This window comes from Cervus canadensis, chromosome 18 (genome assembly GCF_019320065.1).
Source record: "Cervus canadensis isolate Bull #8, Minnesota chromosome 18, ASM1932006v1, whole genome shotgun sequence".
NCBI lineage: Eukaryota > Metazoa > Chordata > Mammalia > Artiodactyla > Cervidae > Cervus > Cervus canadensis.
The window spans coordinates 61,136,914-61,160,085 of NC_057403.1; the positions used below are offsets into that span (position 1 = coordinate 61,136,914).

General features: G+C 39.2%; 1 protein-coding gene across 2 annotated transcripts in view; it reads right to left on the reverse strand.

The window, feature by feature from the left end:
• Window positions 1–2,454: 2,454 nt before the first annotated feature.
• Window positions 2,455–23,172, reverse strand: part of CNTNAP4 (contactin associated protein family member 4) — a 268,149-nt gene continuing 247,431 nt past the window's right edge. For both annotated transcript variants that reach the window (XM_043434893.1, XM_043434894.1), the window contains 3 exons: window positions 11,095–11,313; window positions 10,369–10,440; window positions 2,455–4,730 (listed from right to left, as the gene is read on the reverse strand). In XM_043434893.1, the coding sequence (XP_043290828.1) occupies window positions 4,537–4,730; window positions 10,369–10,440; window positions 11,095–11,313 (485 nt within the window). In that variant the 3' untranslated portion in view covers window positions 2,455–4,536. The remainder of the gene's footprint in view (window positions 4,731–10,368; window positions 10,441–11,094; window positions 11,314–23,172) is intronic.

Consider the following 23,172-nt stretch of genomic DNA (forward strand, 5'->3'; position numbering starts at 1 on the left):
ACTGGGGTGGGTACCATTTCCTTCTCCAGGGGGCCTTCCTGACCCAGGGATCGAACCCGCATCTCCTGTCTTGCAGGAAAATATAGTTATTTACCACTGCCCAATGAAAGGAATCAGCAAACTACAGCAGGCCAAATCCAACTCACTGTCTATGTTTGTAAGGCCTATCAGCCAAGAATTGTTTATACACCTTTAAATGATTGTGGGAAAAAAGAGGCAAAACAGAAACATATGATGACGCTGGAGTGGAAATCATGTGAAATTCAAATTTCAGTGTTGATAAGTATAGGAGTTATAATGCCCCAGCCTCTCCTCAATTCAGGACTTCTTTAAAGGACCACATTCACAGGGTGGGCTGAGTCTATTGTGATGGCACCAACCTCTCCATCCGCCCCACTCCGCGTTTTCTTTTCTCAGATGTTGACCTCTACATCACTCCCTAGTAAATTTCCTTCATGACAAACTCTGCCTCAAGAGTTTGCTTTCCCAGAGAACTCAGCCTGTTAGGCATGTAATTAAGAAACATGGAGAGAGCTTAAAAGCAACAGCTGAAGGAGCTGAACGTGATATGGCAGGGGATATGGCAGTGCAGGGCTATTTTCCCTGTAAGATGTCTCGTACTACTTGAGATTTAAAATATATGCATGTATCTTAAAATAACATTTAAATATAATATTATAAATAGGGGAATAATAAAAAATGGTTTCCCCAGAAAAGCCCTTATAATTGTGGGTCAGATAGTTTTCCATCCCACTTTATTTGCATTTTCCAATCGTCAAAACCACGCTCTGGGGAAGTTACTGACAGACCAGAAGTCCAACTCTCTTACCAAATTATGTGCAAACTGTTCATATTTTCTTGCTCCTCAGTCTTCCTTGCACACACGCATGTGCTCACTCACATTCATTCCAAACACACAGTCAGCTGCTGAATTTTTTCTTCCCTGCTACCACTCTCCATTATCCGAACTTTGGAAAAGTAGAAGATGAGCAGGACTTATTAAATGCATCTGTATAACTGGATTATTTAGTTAGATTAATCATTTAGTTGATATGTGGATTTGGAAGTCAATCAACAAAACATATTTTAATGAGATGTGGCACCTTCTACCATACGGAAAACATTTGAAATGACTCAATCAGATCCAATTCATATTGAGTATTTCATAAAGACTATCTATGTTTCAGTTAAAATATCTCTCCTAGGGTCAAGAACCATAAGCTTAATAAATACATTTTTAAAGAAAACCAAGTCTATCAACGGCAATGACCTACCAAACAAAGGTTTATGTTCATTTTTAAAGGATATGGAAAAGATCTAGAACTATAGGTCATTTTGGACAAAAAGGAAACCAAGATCCTTCAAATTTTCTATACCACTAAATAACTGTCAAAACTTCAGGTCTTGAAGGCACTAATGATCAGCAAAGTATATAGCAAAAATGAAATTCTTGTCACAGCCTCACACAGTACTATTAGTATATGTCCCCTTGGGAATATAACCATATAACCTCATATATATGCATCTCAGACTTTTCATCTGTAAAACTGAGCTGTTCACACTAAATAATATACCAGTGATCACCAGTTGCATGATAGACTCTGTTTCAAGGATTATTCTTTTATAGACAAAGGATAATACCATCTGATGAGAGATAATCTGGAATGCTTAACTTCTGTCTGGTTGTTGTCTGGGTTCTTCTGGTTATTGTCTTTAACTTACTATCTAAAGAATGTATTAAATTTGCTTTAAAGAGCAACACTGGGGAAAAGATTTTTAAAAAAGGAACTATTTCCTAGAGTGGATATAGTTTCTATGAAATTAAGATGTCATTTCCGAGGCGTGACCCTCATTTCATGTGTCATGCTAAGTCCATTTTATTTCATATTTGAATTTAATGAGATTTGAGAAATTTGGTCTTCTCAAAAGAGAATGTTAATTACATATTGTTTTCATTTGTGTCACTTGAAATAACCAATAAAGAATTTTTGAACTTTAATATTTCAGCAGGGTGTGCTATATTCTTACATACGATCCTATGCATCTATATAGGGTTCACTGGCCAAATTCTCTGCAGAAATAAAAGGATATCACCCAATTTAAACATAAAGTAGCCTTTCAGCAAACAACTGCTAACAGTCAAATTGTTGTTCTCTGGTTAAATGCAAAATCTAGTTCAACTTCCTTGTTACAATCAGGAAACATGTTTGTATATTTTCTTTCATTTCTGAGTCTAGTTAAAATGAAAAGCACATTATAAATGCAACTTTTGCTAACAATTCATAATAATCATGGGGTGTACCAAAAAGTTTTAAAAAGTCACAAACACCAGTAAAGAAGGCATACATCTCATACATCTACACATCTTTTTACTGTTTTGAGAAAAAAGAAATCCAGTATAATTCCCTCATTTGAAACTTTTATACAACATCTCAAAATATATTCTGCATTTTACTTCAAAAATGCATTTTATTAAGAAAAAAGAAGGAACAGATTACAAATCAGGGAATGAAAGTCATGGCGTATGATATATCAGTGTGTTTTGATGCCATAATGTTAAAGTTCCTAGCAGTGCAGACCACAGAGTACTGTGAGGCTTCACTGTCTATAAGCCTATCTACCTTCCAATTCCCAACCAGGCTAATACTGCTACTAAATAACCAGAACATGTGTAAAAGATTCAGGACTGTTAAGATTGTATTCAGCTTTGCAGCAAATGAAAACTACCATTTTGGTGTTCAACCCCTTGGCAGCTACCACAGGACTTCAAAGAAAAAGAATGACATGTATCCATATAGGTCTTTCATAAACCATGGTTAATTCATATCCTTAAGATTTAGTCAAGCATTTACAGAAACATCAAAATGAAACAGTGCTATGAGAAAGGACAAGCAGGTTTTATAAGGAGAGTTAAGAGGGAAAATAAAGGAAAAAAATGTTCACTTTACATATTTCCAAATTGTTCTGGTGCAGACAAACTAAAGCATCTAATTTTTCCTTGGCAGACACCTGGAAAGTATGAGCATAAATGCCAAAGTGCCTTTGCACTATAATTGGCTTGTGGAATTCAAAGATAGCTACATGAAACCATCTTGTTCACATGGCCTCAAAGGTAATTATTGCAATGGTTTCATAAAGTGATTGATTATTATTTGAGTTTCAGGCATGTATATATCTCCTAATCAGAATGTACTAGTTAGTAAGTTATATTGATTTTTGGTTCTTTTTGAGAAATTTAACCCATCATCATAAATGAGAAGTAACTGAAATGATAGACTTAGAGTATGACATATAATATGACATCACCCCTGAGAAGGAACACACTTTAATAACTCTACTGGTTTTGCAAAAAAAGGGGGCATGATTGAAGCTTATATTCCAAAAAGTATGCCCTGGAGATCAGTACATAGCTAAATATATGCCTGAAGTGGGGGATATAATTTAGAATGAAGAATGGAGCTTACATGTCAAATTGTCTCTTTTTTTCTAATATGTAAGAAGATGCTCCATGGTATATAGTGAATAGAGATCAAAGAAAAGTGGGTGATATAGTTTAGAAAAACAGAATTATAAACCTATAAAGAAAACTTACATAGGATTTGGGGGAAATATTCTCAGAAGTACATTTCGTTTGAGTCATTACAGTTGTAAATAAAAAAATAATTCTTTGCAATGTTAAGAATTGTGTGTGTGTGTGTTTTTTATCAACAAGTTTACTTGTAAGCATTTCACATTCTTTGGGAAGTGAGCATTAACCAGGTTCTTAACTACTACCAATACCAAACCATGATAACAAATTAAGCAGAAAAGTTTTAAAGGCAAAACATCACATACTGATGACCAATGCACTTTCTGAGTCTTGTTACATACAAATTTTATGTTCAGAGTTGGAGCCTGACACGCAAAACCCAATGTTTTCAAAATCATTAAAAACAGTCAAATCGAAATAGATCAATACAAACAAACCAATGAAAACAGAAACATTTTTCCAGACTATTGATAAATTGTATTGAATGCAATACAGAGAAAGGCAAAGGGGTTTATATACTTTTGGCCACTGAAGATACAAACGCCAGCCAAACAGGATCTTAGAAGCATTTCCAGGTCTATGAATAACACCGTGGGGACACCAAAGCAAACACAGCATATGTTCTCAAATAAAGCAAGGTCATTATAGTCCAATTGTGATTTTCACCTCTAACACAACTTAGGTAGCACGTGGTTGAGAGGCTAGCGCTACGGTTTTCACACTGAAAAACTGTAGCTCTCAAGTGAGTTAAACTTATGCTTTAGATTGTATCAGAATGGCTGGGAATTAACAGCAATAGCTAATCCTTGTTATACCGAATGACCACTAGGGGAAATAAGTCAATGGATGAGGCCTCCTGGAGCCATCTCGAGTCTGGACGTGGCCACACGGCAGTGCTGCAAATCCATCGCCTGTACATTCATTGTAAGAACTTGTTTTTTGTTCTTTGAGAGCCCCTGGCTATTAAATCAGGCTACTGTAATTATACGGCAAATCATCTCTGCCAATCAGAAGAAGTACTCTTTCTGATTTTCACCGACTGCATTTTGTATATTAAGCTCACTTTTCAAAACAGCCTCAGCATTGTCTACATTCTCTGACCTTTTTGCCTCATTTCTTTTGTATAACCTTTTCTGCTGATAAATGCGGACAGCTATAGCAGTGATGCACAGCAAGATAAAGATCACAACAGCTATCAAACCTAGTGAGAGAAGAGAAAAGAAACACAAAATCAGAACCGTTGTCCAAACAGAAACTGTATAGACTTCATTGTTTAAGAAGCCATAATAAAATTATTTTCTACCAAAATCAAGCATCAGATATATGCAAGTTGGAAATATAAAAAACCTCAGGCATTTCTGGATCAAGGAGTATCAAAATATGTTGAGTTTACTTCTGAGTTCTGTCAGTCTTATGCGCTCACCTTCATTTATTCTGAATGTATAGTATATGGATTATTTAGTGTATTTGTATACATAATTTTTAATAACATATTACCTACATGTCTCTAAGTCCATGGGTCACCTCATATTAATACCTAGACAAGGTTAGTTATTTTGAAACTATATAGTAGTAGTAACATCATGAAATAATCAAATGTGTTTTTAATACTTACATATGTGAACATTTTAAAACTGAACTTTAGTTGATTTACAATGTTGTGTTAGTTTAAGGTGTATAGCATGATTCCATTATACATATATATATATATATATATATATATATGTATATATACACATGCATACATGTATATCTATTATTTTTCAAATTCTTTTCCTTTATAGGTTATGACAAAATATTGAGTAAAGATCCTGTGCTATACAATAGGTCCTTGTTGGTTATCTATTTTACATATAGTAGTGTGTATATGTTGATCCCAGTCTCCTAATTTATCCCCTTAAATGTTAACATTTTAATGAGGTTGATTATCAATAATTTGTTGTATTCCTAAATAGCAAGAACAAGTTTTACATGAATAATCCTGACTCTGAAATATATCGATCCTGATACATAGATGAGATTATGTCTATATGAAGAATACTGATTTTTTGAGACATCTGATTGTAAGTAAAAAATTTAAATACCACAGTGGTTGGCTATGCTAAATGGTTACCAATTCTGGCATTATGTTAAGTCAGTTATCTTCAAAGTGAGATCTCTGAATCCTTGATAGTTCCTGGAACACTTTGAGGAGGCCCATAGGGTCAAAACTGTCCATAATAACTCTAAGATGCCTTTTTCACCGTGTTGACATGTCCATTGAGAGAACAAAGCAAGGTTAGGTAAAGCTTCTGGTACCTTAACATGAACTAAGGCAAGTCACCAACCTTTGAAAGTGGTCACTGAATTCATAAAGTAAGCAGGCACTGCACTGTCAGCTTCATTTAAGAATGTCCTTGATGAAGCACTAAAAATTATACATTTTGTCAAACTGTGACCTTTGGCCATAAGACTTTCTAACATTTTGTGTGATGAAATGGAAAGTATTTGTAAAGGACTGATACTTCTAGTGCAGACTGAAGTATGATGGCTGTCTCCAGAAGAAGGCCAGCGTGAACATTTCAGTGGAGTTGTGAGCTGAACTAGTTGCTTTTTCCTGTAAAGAACACTGTTTTTATTGGAAAGAACGACTGACAGATAAACTGTGATTGTTTTAACTTGGATATCTGGCAGAAATTTTCTCTAAAATGAAGTAAATCTGTCACTTCAAGATAAACAACTGACAGTGTAGGATGCCAATGATCAAAGCCAAGTTTTCAAATGAAAAGCAGAATTTGGAAAACTGTTGTCTGTCACAAGTTTGAGAGTTCCTCATACTTAGACTCTTCTGCTGAAATCAGTGGCTAGGTTAATGTAGTGTTTTCAGATGAAAATAAGTACAACGGAAACAGCAAGGTAGATGGAGTCTCATACCATAAAACAAGGACTCTTTGCTCTAGTTTAAAGTAGGTGTAAACAACTCTAATTACTCCAGCTGAAGCCAAAACTTCAAAGGTCCTCATCAGTCACAATGGATTCTCAAGTACACGATCTGATGGGCAGATTGACTACAGCCAATAATATTGCCAGGGGCTAAGCTGATTTTTGGCTATGTCAGCCTTATCTGAGAGGGGCAGTAGAAACTTCAAAGGTCCTCATCAGTCACAATGGATTCTCGAGTACATGATCTGATGGGCAGATTGACCACAGCCAATAATATTGCTAGGGGCTAAGCTGATTTTTGGCTATGTCAGCCTTATCTGAGAGGGGTAGCAATTCCTTGCTGATAGATCTAACATAAATCTGATAAGTGAATTCTCTATTGAAATCTGAAGAATTTTCTAATGGATATAATTGTTTTATTATTGTTATATTAATAAAGAATAATCTTAGAAAGGTAATGAGTTGCTATCAGTATCCTATTGCTTGGTTATAGGCTTCTGGTTTAAAGAAAGAGATCGTAAACCATTTCAATGTAGAAAGTCGACAAAGTAGGTAGACAGTAGGCTGTGTTGCTGTGCTGTGTTCAATCATGTCCAACTCTTTGCAGGCCTATGGACTGTGGTCTGCCAGGCTCCTCTGCCCACATAATTTTCCAAGCAAGAATACTGGAGTGGGGTGCCATTTCCTACTCTAGTGGATCTTTCTGACCCAGGGATCAAACCTGTATCTCCTGCATTGGCAGGTGAATTCTTTATCACCAGCACCACTTGGGAAGCCCACAGAGACAGCAGGTGACTGCAGACAAAATCACAGATGGGCTCTGGAATGGGTTTGCTCCATGCATGTGATTTATCTCTTGTAATTGGAGACAGTGTTATATACTTTGGCCACCTGATGCGAAGAACTGACTCATTGGAAAAGACCCTGATGCTGGGAAAGATTGAAGGTGGGAGGAGAAGGGGACGACAGAGGATAAGATGGTTGGATGGCATCACCAACTCAATGGACATGAGTTTGAACAAGCTCCAGGAGTTGGTGATGGACAAGGAGGCCTGGCATGCTGCAGTCCATGGGGTCACAAAGAGTTGGACACGACTGAGTGACTGAACTGAACTTTACTGATTAGAGACAATGTTATGTCAGGGCTTGTTATGTCCAAGAAAAACCTTGATTTAACATGATACACCAGAAAAAAAAAGAAAGGAAAAAAGATACTATAAATGAAATATGACCACCTGCTGCATTCTGTGACATTACTATCTGAAGTTCTGTGTGAATGTGTTTTTATGATGAAATTACATAGCTTGCTGTCTCAATCTGACCGTTCATATCTGTGAAGTCTGACCAGAAAGTCTCTCTAGTGTCTGAGTCACCAGTTTTAAATGTCTTATTAAATCAATTTCCCCACCTCACCCTGTTTATTTGCTGTTTATAATTCAAGAAAAAGATTGCCTAAAATGTGAAAATAGGAGAATTAGCCAACTAAAATATACTTAAATGGACTAACTCATGTTACACAGTGGATGCAAGTTAAGAGCAAGGAGACAACAGGTGAAGAAATCTACCACAATGCTAGCAGATGGAGAAACACGCTAGAGAATGGTATTCTGTGATCTAGCAGATGAATTGCATGTGATCCCAGACAAGGCCTTTGGAGCTTAGATGGCCACGACCTGCTGCTCTGCTTCTGAAGCTCAGTCCCTGCCGTGATCAAAAGCAGACACCACTGGATCTGGAGGCCCTGGGGAGACCCTGAGCAGCAAACCTTCCATAGAGTCTTGCTCTGCTCTGTGCTTCTGAGTCAAGTGAGAATTTCACACACAACCTACAACTTGCTTCCATTCTAGAATAACATAGAATAAGTTATAAACACACTTCTTCCTTTACTCTGCAAATCTTGCCAGTAATCTTTGCCCAAAGGTATGATAAAAAGATTAAATACTTGCTCTAACATTGGCATGACTACACAATAACTCTGTATCTGCATCTCCCTATATTCATACTACATTTATCCATGTATAGAAAACATACAGTAAAGCACCATTATTGTTGCAGAAACCAAGCACCACACCTGGAGAGCTGGAGAACTCAGGTTTATTACGCCTCCAGGCCCAGAGGAGTTAATACTCCAAGCTCTGAGCCCAGAACAAAGGGGTTATGAAGTTTTTATACACAGACTATAGTGGGCAACATTAGATGCCAATAGGCTGGTTGGGAATAGCGGTCAAGACGGGCAGGGGAATGCCTGACCTTTACAGGGACAGGCATGATTAAGCAGGTTTGCAGGGGCTGGGCAATTGCAAAGAGCAGGACAAGGGTGAGTGAGATAAGCTCCAGTTCCTAGTATTGCAAGTCCCCACTTTCCAAGACTATGTGACCTACGTGATCCAGACGTGATCCAAGGGGCAAGCTGAGTCACAGAGGCAGAACAAGCAGGACGTTATGGAAAATTTTAGCTTTTCCTCTTCATTATGAGACTGAGACAATTTGTTTGACTAGGAATCCCAATTTGAAATGTTGAGCGCATTGTATTGATAAATGGTATAATTTTAAATTTAGAGTTTTTACTATTTAATGTTCTAATGCTATATTAGTATATTTATTTTAGACATGCAGATTTTAACTACTCTTCTAACAGGGTTTTAGTGTTTATTTCTCACTTGTTACATGACTAAATGAGGAGCCTATTTTATGCATCTTTAATTTATATACCATTAATTTGACAAAAAATAAAACAACTGAAAAAGCAATGGGGATTTTAATATTCTCACAAATTTTGATCAGTACTATTCTCTGTCTAAATAAAATTCTAAGTACTTAAAGCAAGCTGATGTCTACATAAGTAAGGGTATAAAAAGTAGAGAACCAAATGCATCAGTTATAAGCCCACATAAGCTGCTTAAGTATATGTCTAATCAATATAACAAAATAATTGTTTACTTTCTATATCATTTGCAGAATATGGAGAAAAGGTGAGCCATTTAACATTTCAATAATCTGATTAATAATATTCTCAAAAACATTAATCAGGAAGAAAAAGGTTTTTGTGGGAGCTTGGTTTTGAATAAGTTATGTCTCAGAGAATATGCTGCTCTACTGCCAGGAAGATATATTTAAATCTTTTGGTGCTAATTTTGCAATTTAAAATAAGTAATAAACTACTTTTATTCCACTAGCTTAGTATTTGATAAAATGCAAATACAACTGTAATATTCATTGAGAGGAGCATCTAAACCATGAAAATAATCCACTTTATTAAGCATTAAGGCAACAACAAACACATGCTTTTAATGTTCATCTCAGCATTTTCCAACTTGTTATATAAATTCTTGCAGAAGCAGTGATGTGTCCAAGAAACCAAAAAATGACACTTCCTCAAATACAATCAGAACACCCTAGGGAGTGCAGATGGCCATTATAAAGCTAAATGATATTCATTATTAGTACTATGTCCTAATGAATATCTAATACTCATACTTGAGTGTGGTGTTTCAGTGAAATTATCAATTATTTATACTGGAAATCTCCAAGGAAGCTGCAAATTTAGGAAGACTATATGACAATCCAATATAAACAATAAACCACCTTCCTGACCTCAGGATTCACTGCTAACTCTTGGGACATGTATAAATTCTTCATGTACTCTGTGATCAGCGTCCGAGTCTTTAGGGACCCCATGGACTATATCCTGCCAGGCTCCTCTGTCCATGGAATTTCCCAGGCAAGAATACTGGAGTGGGTTGCCATTTCCTTCTCCAGGGAGTCTTCTCCACCCAGGGATAAAACCTGCATCTCCTACACTGGCAGGCGGATTCTTTACCAGCAGCCCTATAGATAGTGTCTATAATGCTAAATATTCACCATTATTAGCAATGATATTAAGCACCGAAGAAGAGCTCATTCATGCTTTCTGTTACCTCCAATGACTGCAGAGTCACTTTTGATTGTATTAGTGAGCGGTTCTCTGTCATCTCTTGTTCCAGAATGATCTACATTAAAGGACAAAAAAGAGGGGAATGGGGTGATATAGGAGAGTAAAAAGAAGACTTTTTAAAAATTCATAAACAGTTTAAATCAGAACAGAATTATAGAGGTCAATGTGGGATGTCTGTAACTGTAAACTTATGCAATACCCACATGCAATGGCCCATATGAATAAGGAATTGAGAATCGAGAATCTAAAAAAGAAATGGGAAAGAACCAAAGGTTAAAACCAGTTTTAAGAATCCATTTCAAATACCTATGGCTGTTTCATGCTGATGTATGAAAAACCAACACAAGGAAAACTGAAAATGTTAGTCGCTCAGTCTTGTCTGGCTCTGCGACCCCATGGACTGTAGCCCATTAGACTCTGTTCATATAATTCCCCAGGCAAGAAAACTGGAGTGGGTCATCATTCCCTTCTCCATGGGATCTTCCCAATCCAGAGATCAAACCTGGGTCCCCCGCACTGCAGGCGGATTCTTTACCGTCTAAGCCACCAGGGAAGCCCAACCAACACAATATTGTCATCATCCTCCAATTAAAAATAAATTAAGGAAAAAGAAATCATTTTGGGAATACAGCGTCACAGAAACATCAGAAGCTTTTAACATTCGGGGGATGTGCCGTTTGTGACTGGGTAAAGGAAAACCATACGCCACCTGCAAAGGAGTGTGTCCTCTCCCTAGACGTGGCATCAGTGCCAGCCTGGGCCACGCAGCTGGACTCCGTCACGTGTCCTGAGACGGTGATGGGGGCGGGGCGGCGGGGCTGCAAAGCGGCCTTCAGCGGGGCCACGTGGCCGACCTGCACGGCAGACAGACAGCCCAGAAAGCCCTGAGCGCCCGCCAGCGCTGTCTCCTGGTCCACGTCGCTGTGTCCTGTGAAGCCAAAGACACGTGGCAGTGCTGGTAACACAGAGGGTGCCCACAGGCAACGCCACAGTGCAATAGTCTGAGTCTTGATGACGCGGCAGCAACATATACTCAGCTACTAAATTCCTTTCGCTTTTGTCTTTATTAGGAGAGATCCACTAAGTCTTTCCACAACTACTGGTGACATATCCCAGGTTAATGAAGACAAGTGTTTAAGCATGGCTAATTAAATATATTGAGAGCTCTCTGGAAATCATTAAAGCCTCTATAAGAATGGGTCCAATAATGAACTGACCTGGGTTCCTGCAGATATTACGTAAGAGGCTGTATCTCAAAGCTGTCAGGGACTCTAACTCTTCACGTCCAGCAGTGAAAACGTTCACCCCCGTGCAGCCTTCACTGCCTGTTTCACTGTCCACCTAGCACTCAGCCTGAGACAGTGTGCGTCCCCTATAGCTAGATAACCCTCCCCCCCACTTTAATGAGCATTTGGTTAATATGGGACTATTGTGGGACAGAGACTGGTTTGAATGTCAAAATATTAATTCATAATTTTACAGTGGAGAAGATATTTCATGTTTGGCAAGCATGAAATCTAAACAAGGGGCATTAATTGTAGATTTTTAACATTCAAATGGTATCAGTCTATGATGCATCCACCCACTCAACTTGATCATAAAACAGTAGGATTCCTCTTCCCTCTGCTGCACATATGTGGACGCCAACATTTGCATTTTGGTCTCTCTTTTTCAAGTGAAAGTGTTAGTCGCTCAGTCGTGTCCAACTCTTTGAGACCCCCTGGACTGCAGTCCGCCGGGCTCCTCTGTCCATGGGATTCTCCAGGTAAGAATACTGGCAAGGGTAACCATTTCCTTCTCCAGGGGATCTTCCCAACTCAGGGATCAAACCCATGCGTCCTGCATTACAGGCAGATTCTTTATAGCCTGAGCCATCAGAGAAGCTCTTTTAAAAAACTAATAAAATAAATATTGTATTTATGAATGCTTATTATATGGTAGGCACTATTCTAAGGAGTTTAATTTGCATGTTTGTGTTTAACCCATCCAGGGCTCCAAAATCACTGCAGATGGTGACTGCAGCCATGAAATTAAAAGACGCTTACTCCTTTGAAGGAAAGTTATGACCAACCTAGACAACATATTGAAAAGCAGAGATATTACTTTGTCAACAAAGGTCCATCTAGTCAAGGCTACGGTTTTTCCAGTGGTCGTGTATGGATGTGAGAGTTGAACTGTGAGGAAAGCTGAGCGCCGAAGAATTGATGCTTTTGAACTGTGGTGTTGGAGAAGACTCTTGAGAGTCCCTTGGACTACAAGGAGATCAAACCAGTCCATCCCAAAGGAGATCAGTCCTGAATGTTCATTGGAAGGACTGATGCTGAAGCTGAAGCTCCAGTACTTTGGCCACCTGATGCGAGAGCTGAGTCATTGGAAAAGACCCTGATGCTAGGAAAGATTGAGGGCAGGAGGAGAAGGGGGCGACAGAGGATGAGATGGTTGGATGGCATCACCGACGTGATGGATATGGGTTTGGGTGAACTCTGGGAGTTGGTGATGGACAGGGAGGCCTGGCGTGCTATGGTTCATGGGGTGGCAAAGAGTCGGACACGACTGAGCGACTGAACTGAACTGAACTGAGCCATGAATAACCTATTTAAGACACACAGACAAGACCCTTTAGGTTGAGAATTTTAGTGATTTGCCTGAGGTTACTCAGTTTTTGGCCTCATGCACTGGACTCCAGGCCTGTTGGGTTCTTTTGTTTATTATTGACACATTCCTTCCTTTACTCTGTTTATATCCTCTGTGGTGCTTTTTTTTTTTTTTTTAACTTGAGAGCTATTCTTGAAATGACTCTGGGCAACTCAATTCTGATTGAACCTGTCTTTGCTATATCAAGGTTTTCGAAGAACACTTACTTTTGTTCCATTTTCATTCACATTTTATGCCTTTTAAATAAAAATACTGATTAGATGTTTAGTATCATGAGTATCACAGTACATTAAAACAATCTGAACATTAGAGAGATTATATTATGTTCCTGTTGTGCTGGGGGATGCAGTATTCAGACTGAGGCGTTCCGGCTCTGGAGGCCGTGTTTTTACCACCAGGCTATCCTGCCTCCCCACACAAGGAGCCCTGAGAGGCAATCTGCTTCATCACCGTTGTGTATAAACCAAAGAACCAACTCAGTCCCACCACACAGCAGCCACCCGTTTGAATGGATGGAAATACATTCAAACATACATATTTTTAGAAAAAGAGAGCATTCTTGCTTTAGAGTTTTGCTTTTTGTTTTTAAACTCTAACAAGAAATAAAGAGGAATATACTTTAATAGCAACATAATCAGAACAGTGCTTCTCATATTTCTTCTCCAGGGTTAAAATCTTGAATAACATGTCTATAGACCTTAAAAAAAAAAAACTTATGCTTTGAATAAGAACAACAACAAAAAGTAAATAAATAAGATTCACTTCTCTGGTAAAAACTTGATATGAGGCAACTTTTAAAAATCCTATACCTTTAGACTGAAAATATCTACCTCTTATAAAATATTGTATTAAAAAAGCTTTAAGCTCCAAAACTTCAAGTGGCCAATCAATATTTGTTTTAAGAGCTAAATGTACAGGAAACACATTCCCTGCTGTTCGAGCATCTTACATTCTAGCAGGGGAGACAATAAACATGAAACAGGAATGGGTGAGAATTTTGAAGACTGATAATGCTATGAAGAAGTAAATTAGAAAGTGTGATGGAGTGGATATGGAACAGAAATTTATCTTGATGGATTAGGTGATTTTTCTGTGTGTCTGTTTTAAGGATGACTCTGCACAGCCCTATTTTCTTAGTCATCTGTACATATTACTCCAGTGTCTTCTGGCTCTTCTTTCTTACATTTTGCAAGATTCCCTGTGATTTAGGGATTTTTTTAATCTGATTGCTCCTGTTGTATATCTCCGCTTCTCAGTTATGCATAGAACATGGTGCGCCCTTTTAATCTGTAGCTTGGAAAATTCCATATGTTGAGTGTACAACCACTGGTTCAGTTTCACCCCTTGTATACTTCTGGACTGCCAAGTATTCATGCTGACCCTCCTCTGCATGAATATTAACTGCCTTTAATTTCCCTCCTGATTTCTTTTAGGACTTGTTTTTGTGTGGGTCCATGGCTTCACTCACACAAGGAGCAATAGTTAGAACCGGACATGGAACAATGGGCTGGTTCAAAATTGGGAAAAGAATCAACAAGGGTGTATACTGTCACCCTGTTTATTTAACTTCTATGCAGAGTGTTATTTGGCTGTGCTGTGACTTAGTTGCAACATGTGAACTCAGTTGCAGCTTTCCTGACTGGGGATCGAACCTGGACCCCCTGCATTGGGAGCATGGAGTCTTAGCCACTGGACCATCAGGGAAGTCCACTGGAGAAGGGAATGGCAAACCACTTTAGTATTCTTGCCTTGAGAACCCCATGAACAGTATGAGAAGGCAAAATGATAGGATACTGAAAGAGGAACTCCCCAGGTTGCTAGGTGCCCAATATGCTACTGGAGATCAGTGGAGAAATAACTCCAGAAACAATGAAGGGATGGAGCCAAAGCAAAAACAATACCCACCAGTGGATGGGACTGGTGATAGAAGCAAGATCTGATGCTGTAAAGAGCAATATTGCATAGAAACCTGGAATGTTAGGTCCATGAATCAAGGCAAATTGGAAGTGGTCAAACAGGAGATGGCAAGACTGAATGTCGACATTCTAGGAATCAGTGAACTAAAATGGATAGGAATGGGTGAATTTAACTCAATGACCATTATATCTACTACTGTGAACAGGAATCCCTTAGAAGAAATGGAGTAGCCATCATAGTCAACAAAAGAGTCCGAAATGCAGTATTTGGATGCAATTTCAAAAACAACAGAATGATCTCTGTTCATTTCCAAGGCAAACCATTCAATATCATGGTAATCCAAGCCTATGCCCCAACCAATAACGCTGAAGAAGCTGAACGGTTCTATGAAGACCTAAAGAACTTTTATAACTAACACCCAAAAAAAGATGTCCTTTTCATTATAGGGGACTGGAATGCGAAAGTAGGAAGTCAAGAAACACCTGGATTAACAGGCAAATTTGGCCTTGGAATATAGAATGAAGCAGCGCAAAAGCTAACAGAGTTTTGCCAAGAGAACACACTGGTCATAGCAAACACCCTCTTTCAACAACACAAGACAAGACTCTACACATGGACATCACCAGAGGGTCAACACCGAAATCAGATTGATTATATTCTTTGCAGCCAAAGATGGAGAAGCTCTATACAGTCAGCAAAAACAAAACCGGGAGCTGACTGTGGCTCAGATCATGAACTCCTTATTGCCAAATTCAGATTTAAACTGAAGAAAGTAGGGATAACCACTAGACCATTCAGGTATGACCTAAATCAAATCCCTTATGACTATACAGTGGAAGTGAGGAATTGATTTAAAGGACTAGATCTGATAGACAGAGAGCCTGAAGAACTATGGACGGAGGTTCATGACATTGTACAGGAGACAGGGATCAAGACCATCCCCAATGAAAAGAAATGCAAAAAGGCAAAATGGCTGTCTGAGGAGGCCTTACAGATAGCTGTGAAACAAAGAGAAGCTGACAGCAAAGGAGAAAAGGAAACATATTCCCATTTGAATGCAGAGTTCCAAATAGCCAGGAGAGATAAGAAAGCCTTCCTCAGCAATCAACGCAAAGAAATAGAGGAAAAGAGACTAGAGATCTCTTCAAGAAAATTAGAGATACGAAGGGAACATTTCATGCAAAAATGGGCTCAATAAAGGACAGAAATGGTTGTACCTAACAGAAGCAGAAGATATTAAGAAGAGGTGGCACGAATACACAGAAGAACTGTACAAAAAAGATCTTCATGATCCAGACAACCATGATGGTGTGATCACTCAATTAGAGCCAGACATCCTGGAATGTGAAGTCAAGTGGGCCTTAGAAAGCATCACTACGAACAAAGCTAGTGGAGGTGATGGAATTCCAGTTGAGCTATTTCAAACCCTAAATGATGATGCTGTGAAAGTGCTGCACTCAATATGCCAGCAAATTTGGAAAACTCAACAGTGGCCACAGGACTGGAAAAGGTCAGTTTTCATTCCAATCCCTAAGAAAGGCAATGCCAAAGAATGCTCAAACTACCACACAATTGCACTCATCTCACATGCTAGTAAAGTAATGCTCAAAATTCTCCAAGCCAGGCTTCAGCAATATGTGAACTGAGAACTTCCAGATGTTCAAGCTGGTTTTAGAAAAGGCAGAGGAACCAGAGATCAAATTGCCAACATCTGCTGGATCATCAAAACAGCAAGAGAGTTCCAGAAAAACATCTATTTCTGCTTTATTGACTAGGCCAAAGCCTTCGACAGTGTGGATCACAATAAACTGTGGAAAATTCTGAAAGAGATGTGAATACCAAACCACCTGACCTGCCTCTTGAGAAACCTGTATGCAGGTCAGGAAGCAACAGTTAGAACTGGACATGGAACAACAGACTGGTTCCAAATAGGAAAAGGAGTACGTCAAGGCTGTATATTGTCACCCTGCTTATTTAACTTATATGCAGAGTACATCATGAGAAACGCTGGGCTGGAAGAAGCACAAGCTGGAATCAAGATTGCTGGGAGAAATATCAATAACCTCAGATATGCAGATGACACCACCCTTATGGCAGAGAGTGAAGAGGAACTAAAAAGCCTCTTGATGAAAGTGAAAGAGGAGAGAGAAAAAGTTGACTTAAAGCTCAACATTCAGAAAACTAAGATCATGGCATCTGGTTCCATCACCTCATGGGAAATAGATGGGGAAACAGTGGAAACAGTGTCAGACTTTATTTTTGGGGGGGCTCCAAAATCACTGCAGATGGTGACTGCACCCATGAAATTAAAAGATGCTTACTCTTTGGAAGGAAAGTTATGACCAACCTAGACAGCATATTAAAAAGCAGAGACATTACTTTGCCAACAAAGGTCCGTCTGGTCAAGGCTATGGTTTTTCCAGTGGTCAGGTATGGATGTGAGAGTTGGACTGTGAAGAAAGCTGAGCACCGAAAAATTGATGCTTTTGAACTGTGGTGTTGGAGAAGACTCTTGAGAGTCCCTTGGCCTGCAAGGAGATCCAACCAGTCCATCCTGAAGGAGATAAGTCCTGGGTGTTCATTGGAAGGACTGATGCTGAAGCTGCAACTCCAATACTTTGGCCACCTCATGCGAAGAGTTGACTCATTTGAAAACACCGTGATGCTGGGAGGGTTTAGGGGCAGGGGGAGAAGGGGACGACAGAGGATGAGATGGCTGGATGGCATCACAGACTCTATGGGCATGAGTTTGAGTAAACTCCGGGTATTTGTGATGGACAGGGAGGTCTGGCATGCTGCGATTCATGGGGTCACAAAGAGTTGGGCACGACTGAGCGACTGAACTGAACTGAACTGATGCAGAGTACGTCAGGTAAAATGCTGGGCTGGATGAATCCCAAGCTGGAATTAAGATTGCCGGGAGAAATATCAATAACCTCAGATAGGCAGATGATACCACTCTAATGACAAAAAGCAAAGAGGAACTTAACAGCCTCTTGATGAAGGTGAAAGAGGAGAGTGAAAAATCTGGATTAAAACTCAACAGTCAAAACACTAAGATCATGGCATCCAGTTCCATCACTTCATGGCAAACAAAATGGGGCAAAAGTGGAATAGTTACAGATTTTACTTTCTTAGGCTCCAAAATCACTACAGATGATGACTGTAGCCATAAAATTAAAAGACGCTTTCTCCTTGGAGGGAAAGCTATGACAAATCTAGACAGCATATTAAAAAGCAGAGACAACTTTCTTGACAGAGGTCCATAGAGTCAAAGCTGTGGTTTTTCCAGTAGTCACGTATGGATGTGAAAGTTGGATCATAAAGAGGATGAGCACCAAAGAACTGATACTTTTGAATTGTGGTGCTGGAGAAGACTCTTGAGAGTCCCCTGGATTGCAAAGAGATCAAACCAGTCAATCCTAAAGGAAATCAACCCTTTATTTGTTGGAAGGACTGATGCTGAAGCTGAAGTTCCAGTACTTTGACCACCTGATGGGAAGACCCTGTTGCTAGGAAAGATTGAAGGCCAAAAGAGAAGCAGGTGGCAGAGGTGAGATGGTTAGATAGCATCGTTGACTCAATAGATGTGAAATTGCGTAAACTCCGGGAGATAGTGGAGGACAGATGAGCCTGGTGCGCCACAATCCATGGGGTCGCAAAGAATCAGACATGACTGAGCCGCTGAATAACAACGACAGTGCTTCATTCATGTGTCTCCAGGGGACGATTTCAAATATCCATAAAGATAACTTTTTTTTTAAGTCTGGGAAAAATCATACTTTTAGTTCCTCAAGGTCTTTTTTTGCTTGGCTAGAATTTCCTCACATTGCTCTTGCTAGATTTCCCTCAGGATGGGTCTGTCTCCTTGGATAGCTTACTTCTGGTTGTTCTGGTTTCTTCCCCTTCTGACCGCTGGTGAATCCAGGGTTGTATACAGGGTTGTTTTTTTCATCTGCTGGTTGATTCTCCATCACTGTTTCTTCAGGTGGTTGACACCCAGAGAAGGTAGACAGTGTATCAGCCATCCTTGTCAGTGAAAAAACCTGCCAAACACCCACTCAACTTCAGGATACAGAAAACTTGGCCCAAATTTCAGGATTGAGGAAGTTCTCACATTTCAGTCAAAGCAGGAAGACAGAAGCCCTGAGTTTCCAATGCTGCCCTTTCCCCACGGGGTCCAGGGATCTCTACAAGCCAAGAATTTCTCAGGATCCACACAATTCAGGGTCTCCCCTAAGGCTTCTGTAGGCTGGGCCCCAGGATCCCTTCCAACCAGAAGCAGGAAGTCTCAGAACACAGTCTCACGGGCAGCCTCTAGGCAACCCCACCAGTTGGGCTGGATCATCAACACCCTTGTTTCAGGAGACTAAAACAACTTGGAATTAGAAGTTGGAGAGAAAGAAACTATGAGATTTTGCAGCCATCTTCCCAGAATTGAGTCCAAATGAAATTAGCAGTTATATTAAGTTGCTTAAAAGCAACGCCTAGCTGAAAGCTGCACTGAGAACAGGGCTAATACAGCCAATGAGCAAAAATATCCATCTTTCCTTTTATCTGACTCCAGAAATATCAACAACATCTAAGTGTTAGAGCAGGACAGGTGGAGGAATTGAAAACAAATATCTCTTTACTTCATTGAAATCCTGATAAGACAATTACATTTAGATTGTTTCTGGTTATAAAAATCCCTAAGCAACCCAGATTTTGAGGGTGATCCTGCCTGTTAAAAAATTAGCCTCAACTTTATCTTCCAACCAAGGGAATGAATTCTGCTTCTGTAAAGAAATCTTCTCCCAAAAGTTCTAAAAAAAAAAATAGAGTACCAAGGAGTTAAAATTTGTTTGAAGCACTTTTCTGTTTATTACCCAGAGAGAGGAAACTGTTTCTGAAAAGGATATGAAATAAATGAAGAACAATTAAAACCAGAAGTGCTTCATGAAACTTCTTGTGGCTCTCAAAACAACAGTAACAACAAAGCAAAACAAAAAAACCTCAAAACAAACCTAAGTAGTTTGACCATACCTATGGAAACGGGGCCATCTTAAGAAAGGATCTCAAGGCCTTTAATCCATAAAAATAAAGAGAGCTTGCCAGAAAATGGTGCAGTGACTCAGAGGAGCAGTGCTAAAACCCAGCGGGACATTTTTACCATCATAGGCAAGTACAACTAGGATGTAACAATGACAAAAGTTAGCCGAAAAGGAAAATGGCAAAGCAGACAGCAAATACAGTACAGATAATGTCAGCTTTTCATAAAAGGTATTTATATGCCAACCAAGCCTACTTCTCTGAGACACAACCTTGAGAACTGATGAATGTAAAACCTATTTATAGTGAGGCATCTCAGGGTAACCTGAGCTTCTCTTTTGCTTTCAGCATGACCACTCGCATTGGAAGTGTCATTTGACTGGACTTTTACAAAATCACAGTGTCCTTAAGTAACTGAATTAAACCTTCTTATGTACCCCTGGGCTTTGAAGCAGGTTTGACATAAAATATCCCTGTGACTGAGGTCTGTTCCTGAGCTCTTCTGAGGAGGTGCAGTAGACATCCTCTTCCCCCTGACCACACACTTTATTTACCTCTGGCCCAGGTCTCCACTGCAGAAACCTGAGTTACTTCCTGGCTCTGCAGTCTCACAAGAGATAAATGATCCCTACTCTCACTGTCTTTAAATATACCAAAGCTACTGCTCGCGATGAGTGAAAACATCTTCAGACTAAGAAAACTCTCCTAACATAACAAATAAATCTGTAAACAAACAAAAAAGAACTCATAACCGAAGTTAATGAGTTTGGATAACCAAAACCAATGTGATGCAGCCTATTAATTTTTCGAGGAAGATGGACCCAGTTTATCTGACGCAACCTGCCTCTTCCCACCAAGATGTGCCAACCGGTTTCTGCTGTCAGTGTTCTTGCACCATGACATTTCTCACATACAAAAGTCATAAGTCGTTGCTGTAAACATCACTCAGCCTCTGAACAGTAATTTTCAATCATTTTGCAACAGGTTAAATTATGTTATTATTCATAATGTGGGCACATTATGCTATGAGAGGCTTTTATGCAATTTCAAGAGTATGTAACGATCTTAACAGAGATTTTTTTTTTCCATGTAGTGGAATTGTGACCCAATAAATGCTTAATGAATTAGCCAAACACCTTTATACCTGCATATTTCCTTTGATTAATTACATCGTGGAGAGATGTCTTTTTCTGTAATCTTTGGTTAAGTAGGTCTCTTAAAGGAGCTGATTGAGGAATCATTCACTTTGGCCTCAGTAGTTAATACATTTTGAACACACTTAACAAAGAAATGACATCAGACTGTCTGCCTCTTCAGAAGGAAGAACAGAAATGGAGGAAGTGTTTTCTCTGTCCTCATCTCTACAAATGGGAGTGGACTGTAGGAACGATTTTTAGCTCCAATCATCATTAACAAGCATTACCAGCAGCTCCCAAGCAAGGAGGATGATTTAGAGGAAGCAATATCTTACTCTGATGACATGGAAACCATCTCCAGCCCTTGGCTATACTTAACAGACAACACGAGCAGAATTCACATTTCACTGGCCTTGCTCTGACAGAGCCAAACATGGCTGGCCGGACCCATGTCTCTGCTGTGGCTGTGCCCTCTCTCCACCCCGAAGGTCCTGTATCCAGACTCCGGTCAATTGCATCCTCTCCCTCTCTCATCCATCAATGCCTGGTCTGTAACAAATTCACTCACACAGTACTGTGAGGCCCTGATCGTGGTTTTATTCTTTACTTATTCCTGGTGCAGGTACATTTTCTAGCACATCAGTAAACTAGAGAAATAAAACAATTGCTTTCTCCTTTTTATTTTAGAAATTATTTGAGTTTTATCACTGTCTGAGGGCTTCTAGGTTTTGGCAGCTGATACATAATTTGGGATTTGGGGTTTTGGCTTCTATCATTTGCTCTCTATTGAAGTGTAAGTAGATCTCTGTTTTATGATGTTTAACAGCCAAATCCTTGTCAATGGCATACACTTGCCCATCCCACCTGGAGCACGTACTTGTGATTATATGTGCTTCTGACAAAATCCCAGTGTCTACCTTATCATTTGCTCTACAATTAAAATCAGATTAAACATTTCAACCTCATGAGTGTTCTCTGCTTTTAGAATATGACACTTTTGATCAATGCTCATGTATCACGATGAGGAGAAAGGCTGTTTTTAAGTTTCTAGGTATGGCCAATTTCAAAATGATATAGCTGTGTCTGGAAATGACTAGAGCCATGCTAAGGATGAAGTCATGCCAAGTACTGAGAATGGTTTATGTTTTAATTATCAAAATATTCAAAAATCAACCTGATGAATACAAAAAAGTGATTTTAAAGTAGACTCTATTTTTTTGCTCCAAATGGTACTTCTCTTTTAAAATAAACCCTCCATTATCTTAAGAGATGTTTCACAATATATTTACACAATTGCAGTGCCCTTAGCTTGCTTGGCTCACATATTTTCCTCACCTCTGGGCTCTGAAGTGGGTTTTACATAAAGGATTCCTGACACATTGAGATCGTTCTCAAAGCTCTTCATCAGGGTAAGTGGATGTCCATTCCTGGCTGACTACAGACTTTATTTACATCTGGCCTAAATCCCACCACAGTGATCCAAGAGCACTTCCTGGCTCTGTGGCCTCAGAAGAGAGAAATGATCTTTAATGGTCATCAATCACCTCCAATATACAAAAGTTACTGCTCAGGATGAGTGCAAATAATCATCCAGCTTTTACTCAAATAAATCATAAATCTATCCTAACATACTAAAGTATCCAGACACAAAATCCAGAGCTTCACCTTATAGTGAATTCTGAATATGAAAAGCAAATGTAATGTACTTTATTGAATATAGGAGTGTCTGAATTGAGCTGCTTTGGCAAAGAGCTTGATCTTCCCAACCTAGCTCCCAACTACTAATGACAATCACTGCCAAAGTTACTGAGTCCTCAAATATTTCAAGTGTAGTAGGGAGTTAGAGATGGTTTTCAAGTCATCACAGTACAGATTGATATGATTTCTAAAATTTACCCTCCTCTCAACATCTGCTAGTAATATTGATTAACAGTGACAATAATCCAAAATTATTCCCATGATTCTTCCTAAGTGTAAGGAATGAGTATGAAAAACAGGGGAAGAATGTCCTTTATTTCTGGGGTCCATCTGAAATGGCAGTGGATGGT